Source organism: Heterodontus francisci, chromosome 14, assembly GCF_036365525.1.
Source record: "Heterodontus francisci isolate sHetFra1 chromosome 14, sHetFra1.hap1, whole genome shotgun sequence".
Taxonomy (NCBI): Eukaryota; Metazoa; Chordata; class Chondrichthyes; order Heterodontiformes; family Heterodontidae; genus Heterodontus; species Heterodontus francisci.
Window position 1 is genome coordinate 109,530,926 of NC_090384.1, and position 24,305 is coordinate 109,555,230.

The 24,305-nt window shown below is 54.6% G+C and overlaps 1 protein-coding gene across 3 annotated transcripts in view; it reads right to left on the reverse strand.

Annotated features, from left to right (window-relative positions):
- The window catches only part of LOC137377219 (deformed epidermal autoregulatory factor 1 homolog), a 322,407-nt gene that overhangs the window by 51,400 nt on the left and 246,702 nt on the right, over nt 1-24,305 (reverse strand). For all 3 annotated transcript variants that reach the window (XM_068046757.1, XM_068046756.1, XM_068046755.1), the window contains exons 9-10: nt 8,110-8,262; nt 7,783-7,929 (exon numbers count right to left, since the gene is read on the reverse strand). In XM_068046757.1, the coding sequence (XP_067902858.1) occupies nt 7,783-7,929; nt 8,110-8,262 (300 nt within the window). The remainder of the gene's footprint in view (nt 1-7,782; nt 7,930-8,109; nt 8,263-24,305) is intronic.

Consider the following 24,305-nt stretch of genomic DNA (forward strand, 5'->3'; position numbering starts at 1 on the left):
TCTAAATCAGGGGACATAATCACTGACCAACGCAAGCAAATGAACTGCTGGGTTGAGCACTACTTGGAACTGTACTCCAGGGAGAATGTTGTCACTGAGAATGCCCTCAATGCAGCCCAGCCTCTACCAGTCATGGATGAGCTGGACGTACAGCCAACAAAATCGGAACTCAGTGATGCCATTGATTCTCTAGCCAGCGGAAAAGCCCCTGGGAAGGACAGCATTACCCCAGAAATAATCAAGAGTACCAAGCCTGCTGTACTCTGAGCACTACATGAACTGCTTTGCCTGTGCTGGGACAAGGGAGCAGGACCTCAGGACATGCGCGATGCCAATATCATCACCCTCTATAAAAACAAAGGTGACCGCGGTGACTGCAACAACTACCGTGGAATCTCCCTGCTCAGCATAGTGGGGAAAGTCTTTGCTCGAGTCGCTTTAAACAGGCTCCTGAAGCTGGCCGAGCGCGTCTACCCTGAGGCACAGTGTGCATTTCGAGCAGAGAGATCCACCATTGACATGCTGTTCTCCCTTCATCAGATACAGGAGAAATGCTGCGAACAACAGATGCCCCTCTACGTTGCTTTCATTGATCTCACCAAAGCCTCTGACCTCGTCAGCTGACGTAGTCTCTTCAGACTACTAGAAAAGATCGGATGTCCACCAAAGCTACTAAGTATCATCACCTCATTCCATGACAATATGAAAGGCACAATTCAGCATAGCAGCGCCTCATCAGACCCCTTTCCTATCCTGAGTGGCATGAAACAGGGCTGTGTTCTCGCACCTACACTGTTTGGGATCTTCTTCTCCCTGCTGCTCTCACATGCGTTCAAGTCTTCAGAAGAAGGAATTTTCCTCCACACAAGATCAGGTGTCAGGTTTTCAACCTTGCCCGTCCAAGAGCGAAGACCAAAGTACGAAAAGTCCTCATCAGGGAACTCCTCTTTGCTGACGATGCTGCATTAACATCTCACACAGAAGAGTGTCTGCAGAGACTCATCGACAGGATTGCGGCTGCCTGCAATAAATTTGGCCTAACCATCAGCCTCAAGAAAACGAACATCATGGGACAGGACGTCAGAAATGCTCCATCCATCAATATCGGCGACCACGCTCTGGAAGTGGTTCAAGAGTTCACCTACCGAGGCTCAACTATCACCAGTAACCTGTCTCTCGATGCAGAAATCAACAAGTGCATGGGAAAGGCTTCCACTGCTCTGTCCAGACTGGCCAAGAGAGTGTGGGAAAATGGCGCACTGACACAGAACACAAAAGTCCGAGTGTTTCAAGCCTGTGTCCTCAGTACCTTGCTCTACGGCAGCGAGGCCTAGACAACGTATGTCTGCCAAGAGCGACGTCTCAATTCATTCCATCTTCGCTGTCTCCGGAGAATCCTTGGCATCAGGTGGCAGGACCGTATCTCCAACGCAGAAGTCCTCGAGGTGGCCAACATCCCCACCATATACACCCTACTGAGTCAGCGGCGCTTGAGATGGCTTGGCCATGTGAGCCACATGGAAGATGGCAGGATCCCCAAGGACACATTGTACAGCGAGCTCGCCACTGGTATCAGACCCACCGGCTGGACATGTCTCCGCTTTAAAGACGTCTGCAAACGCGACATGAAGTCCTGTGACATTGATCACAAGTCGTGGGAGTCAGTTGCCAGCGTTCGCCAGAGCTGGTGGGCAGCCATAAAGGCGGGGCTAAAGTGTGGTGAGTCGAAGAGACTTAGCAGTTGGCAGGAAAAAAGACAGAAGCGCAAGGAGAGAGCCAACTGTGTAACAGCCCCGATAAACAAATATTTCTGCAGCACCTGTGGAAGAGCCTGTCACTCTAGAATTGGCCTTTGCAGCCACTCCAGGCGCTGCTCCACACACCACTGACCACCTCCAGGCACTTTATTAGGCAGGAACTGAAGAATTTAGATTGGGGGCGGCTGTTTGAGGGTAAATCAACATCTGACATGTGGGAGTCTTTCAAACGTCAGCTGATTAGAATCCAGGACCAGCATGTTCCTGTGAGGAAGCAGGATAAGTTTGGCAAGTTTCGGGAACCTTGGATAACACGGGATATTGTGAGCCTAGTCAAAAAGAAAAAGGAAGCATTCGTAAGGGCTGCAAGGCAAGGAACAGATGAATCCCTTGAGGAATATAAAGACAGTGGGAAGGAACTTAAGCAAGGAGTCAGGAGGGCTTAAAGGGGTCATGAAAAGTCATTGGCAAACAGGATCAAGGATAATCCCAAGGCTTTTTATACGTATATAAAGAGCAAGAGGGGAACTAGGGAAAGGGTTGGCCCACTCAAGGACAGAGAAGGGAATCTAAGTGTGGAGCCAGAGGAAATGGGCGAGGTACTAAAGGAGTACTTTGCATCAGTATTCACCAAAGAGAAGGACTTGGTGGATGATGAGCCTCGGGAAGGGAATGTAGATAGTCTCAGTCATCTCATTATCAAAAAGGAGGAGGTGTTGGGTGTCTTGCAAAGCATTAAGGTAGATAAGTCCCCAGGGCCTGATGGGATCTACCCCAGAATACTGAGGGAGGCAAGGGAAGAAATTGCTGGGGCCTTGACAGAAATCTTTGCATCCTCATTGGCTACAGGTGAGGTCCCAGACGACTGGAGAATAGCCAATGTTGTTCCTTTATTTAAGAAGGGTAGCAAGGATAATCCAGGAAATTATAGGCCGGTGAGCCTTACATCAGTGGTAGGGAAATTATTAGAGAGGATTCTTCAGGACAGGATTTACTCCCATTTGGAAACAAACAAACTTATTAGCAAGAGGCAGCATGGTTTTGTGAAGGGGAGGTCGTGTCTCACTAATTTGATTGAGTTTTTTGAGGAAGTGACAAAGATGATTGATGAAGGAAGGGCAGTGGATGCTATCTATATGGACTTCAGTAAAGCCTTTGACAAGGTCCCTCATGGCAGACTGGTACAAAAGGTGAAGTCACACGGGATCAGAGGTGAGCTGGCAAGATGGATACAGAACTGGCTCGGTCATAGAAGACAGAGGGTAGCAGTGGAAGGGTGCTTTTCTGAATGGAGGGATATGACAAGTGGTGTTCCGCAGGGATCAGTGCTGGGACCTTTGCTCTTTGTAGTATATGTAAATGATTTGGAGGAAAATGTAGCTGGTCTGATTAGTAAGTTTGCGGACGACACAAAGGTTGGTGGAGTTGCGGATAGTGATGAGGATTGTCAGAGTATACAGCAGGATATCGATCAGTTGGAGACTTGGGTGGAAAAATTGCAGATGGAGTTTAATCCAGACAAATGTGAGGTAATGCATTTTGGAAGGTCTAATGCGGGTGGGAAGTATACAGTAAATGGCAGAACCCTTAGGAGTATTGACAGGCAGAGAGATCTGGGCGTACAGGTCCACAGGTCACTGAAAGTGGCAACGCAGGTGGATAAGGTAGTCAAGAAGGCATACGGCATGCTTGCCTTCATCAGTCGGGGCATAGAGTATAAAAATTGGCAAGTCATGCTGCGGCTGTACAGAACTTTAGTTCAGCCGCACTTAGAATATTGCGTGCAATTCTGGTCGCCACACTACCAGAAGGACGTGGAGGCTTTGGAGAGGGTACAGATGACTTTTCCCAGGATGTTGCCTGGTCTGAAGGGCATTAGCTATGAGGAGAGGTTGGATAAACTCGGATTGTTTTCACTGGAACGACGGAGGTGGAGGGGTGACATGATAGAGGTTTACAAAGTTATGAGCGGCATGGACAGAGTGGATAGTCAGAAGCTTTTTCCCAGGGTGGAAGAGTCAGTTACTGGGGGACATAGGTTTAAGGTGAGAGCGGCAAAGTTTAGAGGGGATGTGCGAGGCAAGTTCTTTACACAGAGGGTGGTGAGTACCTGGAGCTTGCTGCCGGGGGAGGTGGTGGATGCAGGTAGGATAGCAACGTTTAAGAGGCATCTTGACAAATACATGAATAGGATGGGAATAGAGGGATACAGTCCCCGGAAGTCCAGAAGGATTTAGTTTAGGCAGGCATCAAGATCGGCGCAGGCTTGGAGGGCCGAATGGCCTGTTCCTGTGCTGTACTGTTCTTTGTTCTTTGACTGTGCTGTGGTCACTCTTACCAATACTATCATGGACAGATGAATTTATGACAGGTAGATTGGTGAGGACGAGGTGAAGCAGGTTTTTCCCTCTTGTTGGTTCCCTCACCACCTGCCACAGACCCAGTGTAGCAGATATGTCCTTTGCGACTTGGCCAGCTCGGTCAGTAGTGGTGCTACCGAGCCACTCTTGGTGATGGATGTTGCAGTCCCCCACCCAGAGTACATTCTGCACTCTTGCCACCCTCAGTGCTTCCTCCACGTGCTGTTCAACATGGAGAAGCAGTGATTCATCAGCCGAAGGAGAGTAGTAGGTGGTAATCAGCAGGAGGTTTCTTGCCCATGTTTGACCTGATGCCATGAGACTTCATGGAGTCTGGAGTCAATGTTGAGGACTCCCAGGGCACCTCCTTCCTGACTGCATACCACTGTGCCGCCACTTCTGGTGGGTCTGTCCTGCTGGTAGGAAAGGGCATACCCAGGGATGGTGATGGTGGTGTCTGGGACATTGTCAGCAAGGTATGATTCTGTGAGTATGACTATGCCATGCTGTTTCTTAACTAGTCTGTGGGACAGTTCTCCCAATTTTGGCACAAGCCCCCAGATGTTAGTAAGGAGGACTTTGCAGGGTCGACAGGGCGAGGCTTGGAGTTGTTGTTTCCATTGCCTAGTTGGATGCCGGGTGATTCGTCAGGTTTTATTCCTTCTCTTAACTTATGTCACAGCTGCTATAAAGTCTTCTAAATTCACTTGAAAAAGCCTTTCAAAACACTCCTACAGGGGATGCAGAGACCAAGTGGGCCCACATCAGAGACGCCATCTATGACTCAGCTATGACCACCTATGGCAAACGTGTGAAGCAGAATGCAGACTGGTTTCAATCTCACTTTGAAGAGCTGGAACCTGTCATAGCCGCTCAGCACATTGCACTGTTGAACTACAAGAAAGCCCCCAGTGAGTTAACATCCGTAGCACTTAAAGCAGCCAGAAGCGCTGCACAAAGAACAGCCAGGCGCTGCGCAAATGACTACAGCAACACCTATGCAGTCATAGTCAGCTGGCCTGCGACACCGGAAACATCAGAGGAATGTATGATGGCATTAAGAGAGCTTTTGGGCCAACCATCAAGAAGATCGCCCCCCTCAAATCTAAATCAGGGGACACAATCATTGACCAACGCAAGCAAATGGACCGCTGGGTGGAGCACTACCTAGAACTGCACTCCAGGGAAAATGTTGTCACTGAGACCGCCCTCAATGCAGCCCAGTCTCTGCCAGTCATGGATGAGCTGGACGTACAGCCAACAAAATCGGAACTCCGTGATGCCATTGATTCTCTAGCCAGCGGAAAAGCCACTGGGAAGGACGGCATTACCCCTGAAATAATCAAGAGTGCCAAGCCTGCTATACGTTCAGCACTCCATGAACTGCTTTGCCTGTGCTGGGACGAGGGAGCAGTACCACAGGGCATGCGCGATGCCAATATCATCACCCTCTATAAGAACAAGGGTGACCGTGGTGACTGCAACAACTACCGTGGAATCTCCCTGCTCAGCATAGTGGGGAAAGTCTTCGCTCGAGTCACTTTAAACAGACTCCAGAAGCTGGCTGAGCGTGTCTACCCTGAGGCACAGTGTGGCTTTCGAGCAGAGAGATCGACCATTGGCATGCTGTTCTCCCTTCGTCAGATACAGTAGAAATGCTGCGAACAACAGAGGCCCCTCTACGTTGCTTTCATTGATCTCACCAAAGCCTCTGACCTCGTCAGCTGACGTGGTCTCTTCAGACTACCAGAAAAGATCAGATGTCCACCAAAGCTACTAAGTATCATCACCTCATTCCATGACAATATGAAAGGCACAATTCAGCATAGCAGCGCCTCATCAGACCCCTTTCCTATCCTGAGTGGCATGAAACAGGGCTGTGTTCTCGCACCTGCACTGTTTGGGATCTTCTTCTCCCTGCTGCTCTCACATGCGTTCAAGTCTTCAGAAGAAGGAATTTTCCTCCACACAAGATCAGGTGTCAGGTTTTCAACCTTGCCCGTCCAAGAGCGAAGACCAAAGTACGAAAAGTCCTCATCAGGGAACTCCTCTTTGCTGACGATGCTGCATTAACATCTCACACAGAAGAGTGTCTGCAGAGACTCATCGACAGGATTGCGGCTGCCTGCAATAAATTTGGCCTAACCATCAGCCTCAAGAAAACGAACATCATGGGACAGGACGTCAGAAATGCTCCATCCATCAATATCGGCGACCACGCTCTGGAAATGGTTCAAGAGTTCACCTACCTAGGCTCAACTATCACCAGTAACCTATCTCTCGATGCAGAAATCAACAAGCGCATGGGAAAGGCTTCCACTGCTATGTCCAGACTGGCCAAGAGAGTGTGGGAAAATGGCGCACTGACACAGAACACAAAAGTCCGAGTGTTTCAAGCCTGTGTCCTCAGTACCTCGCTCTACGGCAGCGAGGCCTGGACAACGTATGTCTGCCAAGAGCGACGTCTCAATTCATTCCATCTTCGCTGTCTCCGGAGAATACTTGGCATCAGGTGGCAGGACCGTATCTCCAACGCAGAAGTCCTCAAGGCGGCCAACATCCCCAGCATATACACCCTACTGAGCCAGCGGCGCTTGAGATGGCTTGGCCATGTGAGCCGCATGGAAGATGGCAGGATCCCCAAGGACACATTGTACAGCGAGCTCGCCATTGGTATCAGACCCACCGGCCGTCCATGTCTCCCCTTTAAAGACGTCTGCAAACGCGACATGAAGTCCTGTGACATTGATCACAAGTCGTGGGAGTCAGTTGCCAGTGATCGCCAGAGCTGGCGGGCAGCCATAAAGGTGGGGCTAAAGTGTGGCAAGTCGAAGAGACTTAGCAGTTGTCAGGAAAAAAGACAGAAGCGCAAGGGGAGAGCCGACTGTGTAACAGCCCCGACAACCAATTTTATCTGCAGCGCCTGTGGAAGAGTCTGTCACTGTAGAATTGTCCTTTATAGCCACTCCAGGCGCTGCTCCACAAACCACTGACCACCTCCAGGCGCTTACCCATTGTCTCTTGAGACAAGGAGGCCAAGGAAGAAGATGCAACTGAGTGGCTTGCTAGGCCATTTCAGAGGGCATTTCGGAGTCAACCACATTGCTGTGGGTCTGGTGTCACATGTAGGCCTGACCAGGTAAGGACGCAGGAAGTAGCAGCATGAAGGAGATTGTCAGTGATGTGCCAAGCACATCCTGCTACTGCAGTCATTCTGGAATCTGACAAGGATCCCTAATCAGTGTGTCCGGATATAGTTGCTTCAATGTGAGATGATGGCTGCCCATACTGTGTTTCCAAGCTCATCGAGACCAGCCTTTATCACCTCTTGGACTGTGAACTTAAACATCAGTGTAAGGATTCCCACAGTGCTTGGACTGTGTTTACTGTCTGCATGCCTGAGGTTAGCCTTGCAAATGCTATTGATGCTGTACACTGCTCACTGCAGCCTCCAGAGTAAGACACTCTCTAACGGCAAGCTACAATCTGCAAAACTGAGCACAACAGTCTGACTGGGCCCTGAGTCGAGTAACTCGTAGCCACCACTGCTCAGTGCGGGTGGAATCGCAGAGCCACTCAACAGGCCTTTGCCCATCCTGCACCCTCACAAAGCAACCCCTTGCCCGTCTTCACCCATCACCTCTCCTCCCTTAGCCGTGACTCACCCTGTGCTCCCTCCTCAAACTCACTGATGCTCTTCGATGTGTGTGTGTCTGGGCTGGCACCTGCTCCCAGTGATGTCGGTGAGACAGACTGTGGAGATGAGCGTGAGGGCCCTGTCGTATTGGCTTCCACCTGTGCCTGTGGTCGGCCTGTAAAAAAAGATGACGCACCATGAGCTCACATTATGCACTTTATCCTCACAATATCAGTACAGACACCATGGTGTATATTGTCCAGACAATGACAATACATGCAGTGTTTTGCTTCAAACCCAACAAAAGTGCAAGTCACCGTCACTGTGACCATATGATACCGATCACTTTACCTACCTTGCGTGCCATCGTCTCCACAGACTTCGGGGACCCCCAGCCCTGTACGGCCTCCCTGCCTGTGAGCCTCGTGCCCTTGTAGGGGGTAAGGGGTTTTATTTGCTGCATCCCACCACCAGTCTCGACAGGGTTGTGTCTGGTGAAGGCTGTCCTCTGCAGAGGAAGAACAGTATGCATTACATGAGAAGGGTGAAAACGCTGCAACTCTATGTAAACACAAAATGCCTTTGATAGCTGAAAATGAAGAAACAGGTGTGTGTGTGTGTGTGCTTCTGCTGAGTTGTTGTGTTCAGTTAGCCAGCAATCGCTCCCAGCTATTATTCAGCACTTTGCCTTTTCCGAAACAAAGGCAAAATACTGCAGATGCTGATAATCTAAAATAAAAACTGAAAATCCTGGAAATACTCAAGTGCGACAGAAACTGGGTTAGCATTTCAGGTGGATTACTAGAGATTTTAGTTTTTAAGCAAGTACAAGAGCAAGGAATCAGGACATTCAGGGATAGAGGAAAAGGAAACTGTGATAAGGAGGGGACAGGAGTGATTTACATTTTGGGTTTACAGCTGCAGCCCTTCGCTGGTAGCCTAGCGATAGAAATCCTTACTGGTGCATCGGCAGTCAGAGACCACCATCGTCTTAAGGTCAGAATAAAACCTGTCTTTGGTGATGACAGACTATAGTTTAGGTTTGTCTCCAATGAAGCTCTGCCTTCTGACTGTCTTTGAAGATCCTGGTGGTGTCAGCCCAGCTGAGGTTGACCCTGATATAATTGGCATTGAGGATTTTGATTTTTTTTAAATGTAAGCTTTGTATGAAAATCACAACAAAAAAAATTAAGGCCATTAAACAACTACCTGCCAACGTAAAAACAGAACGCTGGAAATACACAGGGCTGTCAGTGTCTGTAAGGAGATAGGTTCGTAGTTTAGTTGTGGACTCCAATTGTACAGAATCACACAATGATACAGCACAGAGGAGGCCATTTGGCCCATCCTGCCTGTGCCAGCTCTTTGAAAGAGCGACACAATTAGTCCCACTTCCCCTGCTCTTTCCCCGTAAACCTGTAAATTTTTCCTTTCCAAATATTAATCAAACTCAGTTCTCCACAATGAACGTTAACCTGTTCCTCTCTTTACAGGTGCTGAAAGGCCTGCTATGTATTTCCAGCATTTTCAGTTTCTATTTCTGATGTCCTGCCTGTGCACCTGTAGCGTGGAACAGTCTGGAACTTAGTGGGTGAGTAATAACTGAGAACCGGCACTGAGTGAGGCCCAGCAGACTCCGTAAAGTACCTGAGGATTCAGTCTGTCAGCTCCTATGAAGACAGCACAGCCTCACAGTCAACGTATACACATTAACAACTCCTTAGCATGCGGATCCTTACATGATAAAACATTGTAAATATTTTTAATTCATGTTAAATTAAATCCAAGATTCTTTGGGTTGTGCAGACATCTTTATAACAAATTGTTCAACCAGCATAGTTTCTGTCACTGAACACCCAAAGTACACTAATGTGCTTGTTCTCGCACTGTTTGAGAAGCTGAGGCGACATGTTCAGGAGTCTGTGAAATTCTACTCTAGTGCCAGGAATTTTGAATTCAGTCAGCTTTGATCTTAGTTCAGTAACAAACACTCCGCAGTCTTAAAGCAGGTAAATGTGGCCTTTTAAAAACATCATTCAAAAGCATTCTCATAATACCAAGCTCCTCTGCCCTTGTACCATCATCGCATTTGTCATTTAATTTCTGCTGCCCTCCACCCTATTCAGAGATTCCCCTTTGTTCTCTCCCCTTTTCCCTTTCCAATGGCACTGCGCTACCTTAAAAGCTGTTCATCTCTAATATCTTCCAGTTCTGATAAAAGGTCATTGGCCTGAAATGTTAACTCGGTTTCTCTCTCCACAGAGGCTGCCTGACCTGCTGAGTATTTCCAGCATTTTCTGTTTTCATTTCAGGATTTCCAGCACCTGCAATATTTTGCTCTTGTTGTAATAAGGCATTGCACACATGGGGCTGCATGAGCGGTGGTGGGCGGAAATATTGGCAGCCTGCATGTGCCAAGCCGCCGTGATCGACCTCGCAGCAGCTCATTTAAATACCCAGGTCAGCCCGCCCCCACCCCCACCTCCACCCCAATCATGTGGAGGGGGGCGAGCTAACCAATGCCGGGAATGGCATCAGCTGCCTGTGCTCAGTCACTGGTGCCATTTTTAAAGGGCACCCAGACTGACCAGTTAATTAAAATTTTTACAAAGATACCCCCCACAATGTACCCCCAATAAGAATAAAATTAGGTATCTGCCCTTGCACCCCCAAAACACTTATCCTACAAATATGACCTCCCCCACCCCAGACAGTACAATGTTCACAGTTCACCCCTTCCCTCCTTCCCTTACACTAATGACGATAATTTGACCCCGTTCCCCACCAGCGTGGCACCTTTCCCCAGACAGGGAAGTGAAGGCACGGGAGTGATGGCTGCCGCTCTGAAGATCACAGCGGGCTCGTAAAATCCCAGGTAAGCGTATTGTAATTTATAAATTAGCATATTTAAATGCAGGTGCCATCGGCCAGCAGCGGGGAGCCACCACGGAGCCTCGCCACCACCAGAGAGATTGGACCCGGCCCACCCAGCGTCCAGCTCCATGGCAGGCCTCTGCCAGAACGATCAAGTCCAGTCTTCATGTGTTTTTTTTTTTCGGTTCTAGGGATGTGGGCATCACTAGCAAGGCGAGGATTTATTGCCCGTCCTGAGCTACCCTTGGGAAGGTGGTGGTGGGTCTGCTCAGTGAATGTGGTGGGTCTGCTCAATGAAGGTGGTGATGGGTCTGCTCAGTGAAGGTGGTGATGGGTCTGCTCAGTGAAGGTGGTGGGTCTGCTCAGTGAAGGTGGTGGTGGGTCTGCTCAATGAAGGTGGTGATGGGTCTGCTCAGTGAAGGTGGTGGTGGCTCTGCTCAATGAAGGTGGTGGTGGGTCTGCTCAGTGAAGGTGGTGATGGGTCTGCTCAATGAAGGTGGTGGTGGGTCTGCTCAGTGAAGGTGGTGGTGGGTCTGCTCAGTGAAGGTGATGGTGGGTCTGCTCAGTGAAGGTGATGATGGGTCTGCTCAGTGAAGGTGGTAGTCGGTCTGCTCAGTGAAGGTGGTGATGGGTCTGCTCAGTGAAGGTGATGATGGGTCTGCTCAGTGAAGGTGGTGGTGGGTCTGCTCAGTGAAGGTGGTAGTCGGTCTGCTCAGTGAAGGTGGTGATGGGTCTGCTCAGTGAAGGTGATGATGGGTCTGCTCAGTGAAGGTGATGATGGGTCTGCTCAGTGAAGGTGGTAGTCGGTCTGCTCAGTGAAGGTGGTGATGGGTCTGCTCAGTGAAGGTGATGATGGGTCTGCTCAGTGAAGGTGGTGGTGGGTCTGCTCAGTGAAGGTGGTGGTGGGTCTGCTCAGTGAAGGTGGTGATGGGTCTGCTCAGTGAAGGTGGTGATGGGTCTGCTCAGTGAAGGTGATAGTGGGTCTGCTCAGTGAAGGTGGTGATGGGTCTGCTCAGTGAAGGTGATAGTGGGTCTGCTCAGTGAAGGTGATGATAGGTCTGCTCAGTGAAGGTGATAGTCGGTCTGCTCAGTGAAGGTGGTGATGGGTCTGCTCAGTGAAGGTGGTGATGGGTCTGCTCAGTGAAGGTGATAGTCGGTCTGCTCAGTGAAGGTGGTGATGGGTCTGCTCAGTGAAGGTGGTGATGGGTCTGCTCAGTGAAGGTGGTGATGGGTCTGCTCAGTGAAGGTGGTGATGGGTCTGCTCAGTGAAGGTGGTAGGTCTGCTCAGTGAAGGTGATGGTCGGTCTGCTCAGTGAAGGTGATGGTGGGTCTGCTCAGTGAAGGTGGTGATGGGTCTGCTCAGCGAAGGTGACAGTGGGTCTGCTCAGTGAAGGTGATGATGGGTCTGCTCAGTGAAGGTGGTGATGGGTCTGCTCAGTGAAGGTGGTGATGGGTCTGCTCAGTGAAGGTGGTGATGGGTCTGCTCAGTGAAGGTGATGATGGGTCTGCTCAGTGAAGGTGGTGATGGGTCTGCTCAGAGAAGGTGATGATGGGTCTGCTCAGTGAAGGTGGTGATGGGTCTGCTCAGTGAAGGTGGTGATGGGTCTGCTCAGCGAAGGTGACGGTGGGTCTGCTCAGTGAAGGTGATGATGGGTCTGCTCAGTGAAGGTGGTGATGGGTCTGCTCAGTGAAGGTGGTAGGTCTGCTCAGTGAAGGTGATGATGGGTCTGCTCAGTGAAGGTGGTGATGGGTCTGCTCAGTGAAGGTGGTAGGTCTGCTCAGTGAAGGTGATGGTGGGTCTGCTCAGTGAAGGTGGTGATGGGTCTGCTCAGTGAAGGTGGTGGGTCTGCTCAGTGAAGGTGATGGTGGGTCTGCTCAGTGAAGGTGGTGATGGGTCTGCTCAGTGAAGGTGATGATGGGTCTGCTCAGTGAAGGTGATGGTGGGTCTGCTCAGTGAAGGTGATGGTGGGTCTGCTCAGTGAAGGTGGTGATGGGTCTGCTCAGTGAAGGTGATAGTCGGTCTGCTCAGTGAAGGTGATGATGGGTCTGCTCAGTGAAGGTGATGATGGGTCTGCTCAGTGAAGGTGATGATGGGTCTGCTCAGTGAAGGTGGTGGTGGGTCTGCTCAGTGAAGGTGGTGATGGGTCTGCTCAGTGAAGGTGGTGATGGGTCTGCTCAGTGAAGGTGGTGATGGGTCTGCTCAGTGAAGGTGATAGTGGGTCTGCTCAGTGAAGGTGGTGATGGGTCTGCTCAGTGAAGGTGATGGTGGGTCTGCTCAGTGAAGGTGATAGTGGGTCTGCTCAGTGAAGGTGGTGATGGGTCTGCTCAGTGAAGGTGATGATGGGTCTGCTCAGTGAAGGTGGTGATGGGTCTGCTCAGTGAAGGTGGTGATGGGTCTGCTCAGTGAAGGTGGTGATGGGTCTGCTCAGTGAAGGTGATAGTGGGTCTGCTCAGTGAAGGTGGTGATGGGTCTGCTCAGTGAAGGTGATAGTGGGTCTGCTCAGTGAAGGTGATGATGGGTCTGCTCAGTGAAGGTGATAGTGGGTCTGCTCAGTGAAGGTGATGATGGGTCTGCTCAGTGAAGGTGATAGTCGGTCTGCTCAGTGAAGGTGGTGATGGGTCTGCTCAGTGAAGGTGATGGTGGGTCTGCTCAGTGAAGGTGGTGATGGGTCTGCTCAGTGAAGGTGGTGATGGGTCTGCTCAGTGAAGGTGGTGATGGGTCTGCTCAGTGAAGGTGGTAGGTCTGCTCAGTGAAGGTGATGGTCGGTCTGCTCAGTGAAGGTGATGGTCGGTCTGCTCAGTGAAGGTGGTGATGGGTCTGCTCAGTGAAGGTGATGATGGGTCTGCTCAGTGAAGGTGGTGATGGGTCTGCTCAGTGAAGGTGACGGTGGGTCTGCTCAGTGAAGGTGATGATGGGTCTGCTCAGTGAAGGTGGTGATGGGTCTGCTCAGCGAAGGTGACGGTGGGTCTGCTCAGTGAAGGTGATGATGGGTCTGCTCAGTGAAGGTGGTGATGGGTCTGCTCAGTGAAGGTGGTGATGGGTCTGCTCAGTGAAGGTGGTAGGTCTGCTCAGTGAAGGTGATGGTGGGTCTGCTCAGTGAAGGTGGTGATGGGTCTGCTCAGTGAAGGTGGTGATGGGTCTGCTCAGTGAAGGTGGTGGGTCTGCTCAGTGAAGGTGATGATGGGTCTGCTCAGTGAAGGTGGTGGTGGGTCTGCTCAGTGAAGGTGGTGATGGGTCTGCTCAGTGAAGGTGATGATGGGTCTGCTCAGTGAAGGTGGTGGTGGGTCTGCTCAGTGAAGGTGGTGATGGGTCTGCTCAGTGAAGGTGGTGATGGGTCTGCTCAGTGAAGGTGGTGATGGGTCTGCTCAGCGAAGGTGACGGTTGGTCTGCTCAGTGAAGGTGATGATGGGTCTGCTCAGTGAAGGTGGTGATGGGTCTGCTCAGTGAAGGTGGTGATGGGTCTGCTCAGTGAAGGTGGTGATGGGTCTGCTCAGTGAAGGTGATGATGGGTCTGCTCAGTGAAGGTGATGGTGGGTCTGCTCAGTGAAGGTGGTGATGGGTCTGCTCAGTGAAGGTGGTGATGGGTCTGCTCAGTGAAGGTGGTGGGTCTGCTCAGTGAAGGTGATGATGGGTCTGCTCAGTGAAGGTGGTGGTGGGTCTGCTCAGTGAAGGTGGTGATGGGTCTGCTCAGTGAAGGTGGTGATGGGTCTGCTCAGTGAAGGTGATGATGGGTCTGCTCAGTGAAGGTGGTGGTGGGTCTGCTCAGTGAAGGTGGTGATGGGTCTGCTCAGCGAAGGTGACGGTGGGTCTGCTCAGTGAAGGTGACGATGGGTCTGCTCAGTGAAGGTGATAGTGGGTCTGCTCAGTGAAGGTGATAGTCGGTCTGCTCAGTGAAGGTGACGGTGGGTCTGCTCAGTGAAGGTGACGGTGGGTCTGCTCAGTGAAGGTGATAGTGGGTCTGCTCAGCGAAGGTGACGGTGGGTCTGCTCAGCGAAGGTGACGGTGGGTCTGCTCAGCGAAGGTGATAGTGGGTCTGCTCAGTGAAGGTGGTGATGGGTCTGCTCAGTGAAGGTGATGGTGGGTCTGCTCAGTGAAGGTGATGGTGGGTCTGCTCAGTGAAGGTGATAGTGGGTCTGCTCAGTGAAGGTGGTGATGGGTCTGCTCAGTGAAGGTGGTGATGGGTCTGCTCAGTGAAGGTGATAGTGGGTCTGCTCAGTGAAGGTGATAGTGGGTCTGCTCAGTGAAGGTGGTGATGGGTCTGCTCAGTGAAGGTGACGGTGGGTCTGCTCAGTGAAGGTGATAGTGGGTCTGCTCAGCGAAGGTGACGGTGGGTCTGCTCAGTGAAGGTGACGGTGGGTCTGCTCAGCGAAGGTGACGGTGGGTCTGCTCAGCGAAGGTGACGGTGGGTCTGCTCAGTGAAGGTGACGGTGGGTCTGCTCAGTGAAGGTGATAGTGGGTCTGCTCAGCGAAGGTGACGGTGGGTCTGCTCAGTGAAGGTGACGGTGGGTCTGCTCAGCGAAGGTGACGGTGGGTCTGCTCAGTGAAGGTGATAGTGGGTCTGCTCAGCGAAGGTGACGGTGGGTCTGCTCAGCGAAGGTGACGGTGGGTCTGCTCAGCGAAGGTGACGGTGGGTCTGCTCAGCGAAGGTGACGGTGGGTCTGCTCAGCGAAGGTGACGGTGGGTCTGCTCAGCGAAGGTGACGGTGGGTCTGCTCAGCGAAGGTGACGGTGGGTCTGCTCAGCGAAGGTGACGGTGGGTCTGCTCAGCGAAGGTGACGGTGGGTCTGCTCAGCGAAGGTGACGATGGGTCTGCTCAGCGAAGGTGACGATGGGTCTGCTCAGTGAAGGTGACGATGGGTCTGCTCAGTGAAGGTGATGATGGGTCTGCTCAGTGAAGGTGATAGTGGGTCTGCTCAGTGAAGGTGATAGTGGGTCTGCTCAGTGAAGGTGATAGTGGGTCTGCTCAGTGAAGGTGACGATGGGTCTGCTCAGTGAAGGTGATGATGGGTCTGCTCAGTGAAGGTGATAGTGGGTCTGCTCAGTGAAGGTGGTGATGGGTCTGCTCAGTGAAGGTGATGATGGGTCTGCTCAGTGAAGGTGATAGTGGGTCTGCTCAGTGAAGGTGATAGTGGGTCTGCTCAGTGAAGGTCCTCCCACAGTGCTGTCAAGAGGGAGATCCAGTATTTTGACCCATAAATGAAGACTGGGGGAAGAGAGAGAAAGACTGGGGGAAGAGAGAGAAAGACTGGGGGAAGAGAGAGAAAGACTGGGGGAAGAGAGAGAAAGACTGGGGGAAGAGAGAGACTGGGGAGAGAGAGAGAGACTGGGGGGGGGGAGAGAGAGAGACTGGGGGGGGAGAGAGAGAGAGACTGGGGGGAGAGAGAGAGAGACTGGGGGGAGAGAGAGAAAGACTGGGGGGAGAGAGAGAAAGACTGGGGGAAGAGAGAGAAAGACTGGGGGAAGAGAGAGAAAGACTGGGGGAAGAGAGAGAAAGACTGGGGGAAGAGAGAGAAAGACTGGGGGGAGAGAGAGAGAGACTGGGGGGAGAGAGAGAGAGACTGGGGGGAGAGAGAGAGAGAGACTGGGGGGAGAGAGAGAGACTGGGGGGAGAGAGAGAGACTGGGGGGAGAGAGAGAGACTGGGGGGAGAGAGAGAGACGGGGGGGGAGAGAGAGAGAGAGACTGGGGGGGGGAGAGAGAGAGAGAGACTGGGGGGGGAGAGAGAGAGAGAGACTGGGGGGGGGGGGAGAGAGAGAGAGAGAGACTGGGGGGAGAGAGAGAGAGAGAGAGAGAGAGAGACTGGGGGGGGAGAGAGAGAGAGAGACTGCGGGGAGAGAGAGAGAGAGACTGGGGGAGAGAGAGAGAGAGAGAGAGACTGGGGGGGAGAGAGAGAGAGAGAGACTGGGGGGGGGGGGAAGAGAGAGAGACTGGGGGGGGGAGAGAGAGAGAGAGACTGGGGGGAGAGAGAGAGAGACTGGGGGGAGAGAGAGAAAGACTGGGGGGAGAGAGAGAAAGACTGGGGGAAGAGAGAGAAAGACTGGGGGAAGAGAGAGAAAGACTGGGGGGAAAGAGAGAGAAAGACTGGGGGGAAAGAGAGAGAAAGACTGGGGGGAAAGAGAGAGACTGGGGGGAAAGAGAGAGAGAGACTGGGGGGAAAGAGAGAGAGAGACTGGGGGGAAAGAGAGAGAGACAGGGGGGAGAGAGAGAGACTGGGGGCAGAGAGAGAGAGAGACTGGGGGGAGAGAGAGAGACTGGGGGAAGAGAGAGAGACTGGGGGAAGAGAGAGAGAGAGAGAGACAGAGAGAGACACTGGGGGGAGAGAGAGAGACTAGGGGGAGAGAGAGAGAGAGAGACTGGGGGGAGAGAGAGAGACTGGGGGGAGAACGAGAAAGACTGGGGGGAGAGAGAGAAAGACTGGGGGGAGAGAGAGAGAGATAGACTGGGGGGGGGAGAGAGAGAGAGAGACTGGGGGGGGAGAGAGAGAGAGAGAGACTGGGGGGAGAGAGAGAGACTGGGGGGAGAGAGAGAGAGAGAGACTGGGGGGAGAGAGAGAGAGAGAGACTGGGGGGAGAGAGAGAGAGAGAGACTGGGGGGGGGAGAGAGAGAGAGAGAGAGAGAGAGACTGGCGGGGGGAGAGAGAGAGAGAGAGAGAGAGAGAGACTGGGGGGTGAGTGAGAGAGACTGGGGGGAGAGAGAGAAAGACTGGGGGGAGAGAGAGAGAGACTGAGGGGAAAGAGAGAGAGAGAGACTGGGGGGAAAGAGAGAGAGAAACTGGGGGGAGAGTGAGAGAGACAGGGGGGAGAGAGAGAGAGACTGGGAGGAGAGAGAGAGAGACTGGGGGAGAGAGACAGAGAATGGGGGGAGAGAGACAGAGAATGGGGGGAGAGAGACAGAGAATGGGGGGAGAAAGAGAGAGAGACTGGGGGGAGAGAGAGAGAGAGACTGGGGGAGGGAGAGAGAGACTGGGGGGAGAGAGAGAAAGACTGGGGGGAGAGAGAGAAAGACTGGGGGGAGAGAGAGAGAGACTGGGGGGAGAGAGAGAAAGACTGGGGGGAGAGAGAGAAAGACTGGGGGGAGAGAGAGAAAGACTGGGGGGAGAGAGAGAAAGACTGGGGGGAGAGAGAGAGAGACTGGGGGGAGAGAGAGAGACTGGGGGGAGAGAGAGGGAGAGACTGGGGGGGAGAGAGAGAGAGAGTCTGGGTGGGGGAGAGAGAGAGAGAGACTGGGGGGGGCAGAGAGAGAGAGACTGGGGGGAGAGAGAGAGAGAGAGAGACTGGGGGGGGAGAGAGAGAGAGAGAGAGAGAGAGAGAGAGAGACTGGGGGGAGAGAGAGAGAGAGAGAGACTGGGGGGGGGGGGAGAGAGAGAGAGAGAGAGAGACTGGAGGGAGAGAGAGAGAGACTGGGGGGACAGAGAGAAAGACTGGGGGGAGAGAGAGAAAGACTGGGGGAAGAGAGAGAAAGACTGGGGGAAGAGAGAGAAAGACTGGGGGAAGAGAGAGAGAGACTGGGGGGAAAGAGAGACTGGGGGGAAAGAGAGAGAGAGACTGGGGGTAGAGAGAGAGAGACAGGGGGGAGAGAGAGAGAGAGAGAGAGGGAGAAGGAGAGGGAGAGAGATGGGGAGGGGGTGAGGGAGAGAGATGGGGGGTGAGGGAGAGAGATGGGGGGGTGTGAGAGAGAGACTGGGGGGTGAGGGAGAGAGACTGGGGGGGGGTGAGGTAGAGAGACTGGGGGGGGTGAGGTAGAGAGACTGGGGGGGTGAGGGAGAGAGACTGGGGGGGTGAGGGAGAGAGACTGGGGGAGAGGGAGAGAGACGGGACAGAGAGAGAGAGACGGGGCAGAGAGAGTGTGACGGGGCAGAGAGAGAATGACGGGGCAGAGAGAGAGTGACGGGGCAGAGAGAGAGTGACGGGGCAGAGAGAGAGTGACGGGGGGGAGAGAGAGAGAGAGACGGGGGGGAGAGAGAGAGAGAGAGACTGGAGGGAGAGAGAGAGAGACTGGGGGGACAGAGAGAGAGAGAGACGGGGGGGAAGAGAGAGAGAGAGACGGGGGGGAAGAGAGAGAGAGAGACGGGGGGGAAGAGAGAGAGAGAGACGGGGGGGAAGAGAGAGAGAGAGACGGGGGGGAAGAGAGAGAGAGAGACGGGGGGGAAGAGAGAGAGAGAGACGGGGGGGAAGAGAGAGAGAGAGAGAGACTGGGGGAGAGAGAGAGAGAGAGAGTGATGGGGGGAGAGAGAGAGAGAGAGACGGGGGGGAGAGAGAGAGAGAGACGGGGGGGAAGAGAGAGAGAGAGACGGGGGGAAAGACAGAGAGAGAGACGCGGGGGAGAGAGAGAGAGAGACTGGGGGAGAGAGAGAAAGACTGGGGGAGAGAGAGAAAGACTGGGGGGAGAGAGAGAGAGATAGACTGGGGGGGGGAGAGAGAGAGAGAGACTGGGGAGAGAGAGAGACTGGGGGGAGAGAGAGAGAGACTGGGGGGGGAGAGAGAGAGAGAGAGACTGGGGGGAGAGAGAGAGAGAGAGAGAGACTGGGGGGAGAGAGAGAGAGAGAGAATGGGGGGGAGAGAGAGAGAGAGAGACTGGGGGGGGGAGAGAGAGAGAGAGAGACTGGGGGGGGAGAGAGAGAGAGAGAGAGAGACTGGGGGTGAGAGAGAGAGACTGGGGGGTGAGAGAGAAAGACTGGGGGGAAAGAGAGAGAGAGACTGGGGGGAAAGAGAGAGAGAGACTGGGGGGAAAGACAGAGAGAGACTGGGGGGAAAGAGAGAGAGAGACTGGGGGGAGAGAGAGAGACTGGGGGGTGAGGGAGAGAGACTGGAGGGGTGAGGGAGAGAGACTGGGGGGGTGAGGGAGAGAGACTGGGGGAGAGAGAGAGAGACGGGACAGAGAGAGAGAGACGGGGCAGAGAGAGAGTGACGGGGCTGAGAGAGAGTGACGGGGCTGAGAGAGAGTGACGGGGGGGGAGAGAGAGAGAGAGACTGGGGGGAGAGAGAGAGGGAGACGGGGGGGAAGAGAGAGAGAGAGAGACGGGGGGAAGAGAGAGAGAGAGACGGGGGGGAAGTGAGAGAGAGAGAGAGAGACTGGGGGGAGAGAGAGAGAGAGAGACTGGGGGGGGAGAGAGAGAGAGAGACTGGGGGGGGAGAGAGAGAGAGAGACTGGGGGGGGAAGAGAGAGAGAGAGAGAGACTGGGGGGAGAGTGAGAGAGACTGGGGGGAGAGAGAGAAAGACTGGGGGGAGAGAGAGAGAGACTGGGGGGAAAGAGAGAGAGAGACTGGGGGGAAAGAGAGAGAGAGACTGGGGGGAAAGAGAGAGAGAGACTGGGGGGAGAGAGAGAGAGACAGGGGGGAGAGAGAGAGAGACTGGGAGGAGAGAGAGACTGGGGGGAGGGAGAGACTGGGGGGAGAGAGAGAGAGAGACTGGGGGGAGAGAGAGAGAGAGAGACTGGGGGGAGAGAGAGAGACTGGGGGGAGAGAGAGAAAGACTGGGGGGAGAGAGAGAAAGACTGGGGGAAGAGAGAGAAAGACTGGGGGAAGAGAGAGAAAGACTGGGGGAAGAGAGAGACTGGGGGGGGGGAGAGAGACTGGGGGGAGAGAGAGACTGGGGGGAGAGAGAGACTGGGGGGAGAGAGAGAGAGAGAGATTGGGGGGGAGAGAGAGAGAGAGACTGGGGGGGGAAGAGAGAGAGAGACTGGGGGGGAGAGAGAGAGAGAGAGACTGGGGGGAGAAGAGAGAGAGTGAGAGACTGGGGGGGGAGAGAGAGAGAGAGAGAGAGACTGGGGGGAGAGAGAGAGAGAGAGAGAGACTGGGGGGAGAGAGAGAGAGACTGGGGGGAGAGAGAAAGACTGGGGGGAGAGAGAGAAAGACTGGGGGGAGAGAGAGAAAGACTGGGGGGAGAGAGAGAAAGACTGGGGGGAGAGAGAGAAAGACTGGGGGAAGAGAGAGACTGGGGGGAAAGAGAGAGAGAGACTGGGGGTAGAGAGAGAGAGACAGGGGGGAGAGAGAGAGAGAGGGAGAAGGAGAGGGAGAGAGATGGGGAGGGGGTGAGGGAGAGAGATGGGGGGGGGTCAGGGAGAGAGATGGGGGGGTGAGGGAGAGAGATGGGGGGGTGAGGGAGAGAGATGGGGGGGTGTGAGAGAGAGACTGGGGGGTGAGGGAGAGAGACTGGGTGGTGAGGGAGAGAGACTGGGGGGTGAGGGAGAGAGACTGGGGGGTGAGGGAGAGAGACTGGGGGGTGAGGGAGAGAGACTGGGGGGTGAGGGAGAGAGACTGGGGGGTGAGGGAGAGAGATTGGGGGGGTGAGGGAGAGAGACGGGGCAGAGAGAGAGAGACGGGGCAGAGAGAGAGTGACGGAGCAGAGGGAGAGTGACGGGGCAGAGAGAGAGTGACGGGGCAGAGAGAGAGTGACGGGGGAGAGAGAGAGAGAGACGGGGGAGAGAGAGAGAGAGACGGGGGGGAGAGAGAGAGAGAGACGGGGGGAAGAGAGAGAGAGAGAGAGACGGGGGGGGAAGAGAGAGAGAGAGACGGGGGGGAAGAGAGAGAGAGAGACGGGGGGGAAGAGAGAGAGAGAGACGGGGGGGAAGAGAGAGAGAGAGATGGGGGGGGAAGAGAGAGAGAGAGAGACGGGGGGAGAGAGAGAGAGAGAGAGACTGGGGGGAGAGAGAGAGAGAGAGTGATGGGGGGGGAAAGAGAGAGAGAGACGGGGGGAGAGAGAGAGAGAGACGGGGGGAAGAGAGAGAGAGAGACGTTTGGGAAGAGAGAGAGAGAGACGGGGGGGAAGAGAGAGAGAGAGACGCGGGGGAGAGAGAGAGAGAGAGAGAGACTGGGGGAGAGAGAGAAAGACTGGGGGGAGAGAGAGAAAGACTGGGGGGAGAGAGAGAGAGAGAGAGATAGACTGGGGGGGGAGAGAGAGAGAGAGAGAGACTGGGGGGAGAGAGAGAGAGAGACTGGGGGGAGAGAGAGAGAGACTGGGGGGAGAGAGAGAGAGAGACTGGGGGGAGAGAGAGAGAGAGAGAGAGAGACTGGGGGGAGAGAGAGAGAGGGAGAGACTGGGGGGAGAGAGAGAGAGAGAGACTGGGGGGGGAGAGAGAGAGAGAGAGACTGGGGGGGGAGAGAGAGAGAGAGAGAGACTGGGGGGGGGAGAAAGAGAGAGAGAGAGAGAGACTGGGGAGAGAGAGAGAGAGACTGGGGGGAGAGAGAGAAAGACTGGGGGGAGAGAGAGAAAGACTGGGGGGAAAGAGAGAGAGAGACTGGGGGGAAAGAGAGAGAGAGACTGGGGGAAGAGGGAGAGACTGGGGGGTGAGGGAGAGAGACTGGGGAGTGAGGGAGAGAGACTGGGGAGTGAGGGAGAGAGACTGGGGGGGTGAGGGAGAGAGACTGGAGGGGTGAGGGAGAGAGACTGGAGGGGTGAGGGAGAGAGGGGGGGTGTGAGGGAGAGAGACTGGGGGAGAGAGAGAGAGACGGGACAGAGAGAGAGAGACGGGGCAGAGAGAGAGTGACGGGGCAGAGAGAGAGTGACGGGGGGGAGAGAGAGAGAGAGAGACGGGGGGGAGAGAGAGAGAGAGAGACGGGGGGGAAGAGAGAGAGAGAGAGAGAGACGGGGGGGGAAGTGAGAAGAGAGAGAGACTGGGGGGAGAGAGAGAGAGACTGGGGGGGGAGAGAGAGAGAGAGAGACGGGGGGGGAGAGAGAGAGAGAGAGAGAGAGAGACTGGGGGGAGAGTGAGAGAGACTGGGGGGAGAGAGAGAAAGACTGGGGGGAAAGAGAGAGAGAGACTGGGGGGAAAGAGAGAGAGACTGGGGGGAAAGAGAGAGAGACTGGGGGGAGAGAGAGAGAGACTGGGGGGAGAGAGAGAGAGACTGGGAGGAGAGAGAGACTGGGGGGAGAGAGAGAGAGAGACTGGGGGGAGAGAGAGAGAGACTGGGGGGAGAGAGAGAAAGACTGGGGGGAGAGAGAGAAAGACTGGGGGAAGAGAGAGAAAGACTGGGGGAAGAGAGAGAAAGACTGGGGGAAGAGAGAGACTGGGGGGGAGAGAGACTGGGGGGAGAGAGAGACTGGGGGGAGAGAGAGAGAGACTGGGGGGGGGAGAGAGAGAGAGAGACTGGGGGGGGGAAGACAGAGAGAGACTGGGGGAGAGAGAGAGAGAGAGAGAGAGACTGGGGGGGAGAGAGAGAGAGAGAGAGAGAGACTGGGGGGAGAGAGAGAGAGACTGGGGGGAGAGAGAAAGACTGGGGGGAGAGAGAGAAAGACTGGGGGGAGAGAGAGAAAGACTGGGGGGAGAGAGAGAAAGACTGGGGGGAGAGAGAGAAAGACTGGGGGAAGAGAGAGAAAGACTGGGGGAAGAGAGAGAAAGACTGGGAGAAGAGAGAGAAAGACTGGGAGAAGAGAGAGAAAGACTGGGGGAAGAGAGAGACTGGGGGGGAAAGAGAGAGAGAGACTGGGGGTAGAGAGAGAGAGACAGGGGGGAGAGAGAGGGAGAGAGAGGGAGAAGGAGAGGGAGAGAGATGGGGAGGGGGTGAGGGAGAGAGATGGGGGGGTGAGGGAGAGAGATGGGGGGGTGAGGGAGAGAGATGGGGGGGTGAGGGAGAGAGATGGGGGGGTGAGGGAGAGAGATGGGGGGGTGTGAGAGAGAGACTGGGGGGTGAGGGAGAGAGACTGGGGGGGTGAGGGAGAGAGACTGGGGGGGTGAGGGAGAGAGACTGGGGGGGTGAGGGAGAGAGACGGGGCAGAGAGAGAGAGACGGGGCAGAGAGAGAGAGACGGGGCAGAGAGAGAGTGACGGAGCAGAGAGAGAGTGACGGGGCAGAGAGAGAGTGACGGGGCAGAGAGAGAGTGACGGGGCAGAGAGAGAGTGACGGGGCAGAGAGAGAGTGACGGGGGGGAGAGAGAGAGAGTGACGGGGGGGAGAGAGAGAGAGTGACGGGGGGGAGAGAGAGAGAGAGTGACGGGGGGGAGAGAGAGAGAGAGACGGGGGGGGGAGAGAGAGAGAGAGACGGGGGGGAGAGAGAGAGAGAGACGGGGGGGGAAGAGAGAGAGAGAGAGACGGGGGGGAAGAGAGAGAGAGAGACGGGGGGGGGAAGAGAGAGAGAGATACGGGGGGGAAGAGAGAGAGAGAGACGGGGGGGGGAGGAGAGGGCCACGGGGGGGAGAGAGGGACACGGGGGGGAGAGAGGGACACGGGGGGGAGAGAGAGAGACGGGGGGGAGAGAGAGAGACGGGGATGGGGGAGGAGAGAGAGAGAGAGACTGGGGGGAGAGAGAAAGACTGGGGGGAGAGAGAGAAAGACTGGGGGGAGAGAGAGAAAGACTGGGGAAGAGAGAGAAAGACTGGGGAAGAGAGAGACTGGGGGGAAAGAGAGAGAGAGACTGGGGGGAGAGAGAGAGAGAGAGGGAGAAGGAGAGGGAGAGAGATGGGGAGGGGGTGAGGGAGAGAGATGGGGGGGTGAGGGAGAGAGATGGGGGGGTGAGGGAGAGAGATGGGGGGGTGTGAGAGAGAGACTGGGGGGTGAGGGAGAGAGACTGGGGGGGTGAGGGAGAGAGACTGGGGGGGTGAGGGAGAGAGACTGGGGGGGTGAGGGAGAGAGACGGGGCAGAGAGAGAGAGACGGGGCAGAGAGAGAGTGACGGGGCAGAGAGAGAGAGAGTGACGGGGGGGAGAGAGAGAGAGTGACGGGGGGGAGAGAGAGAGAGTGACGGG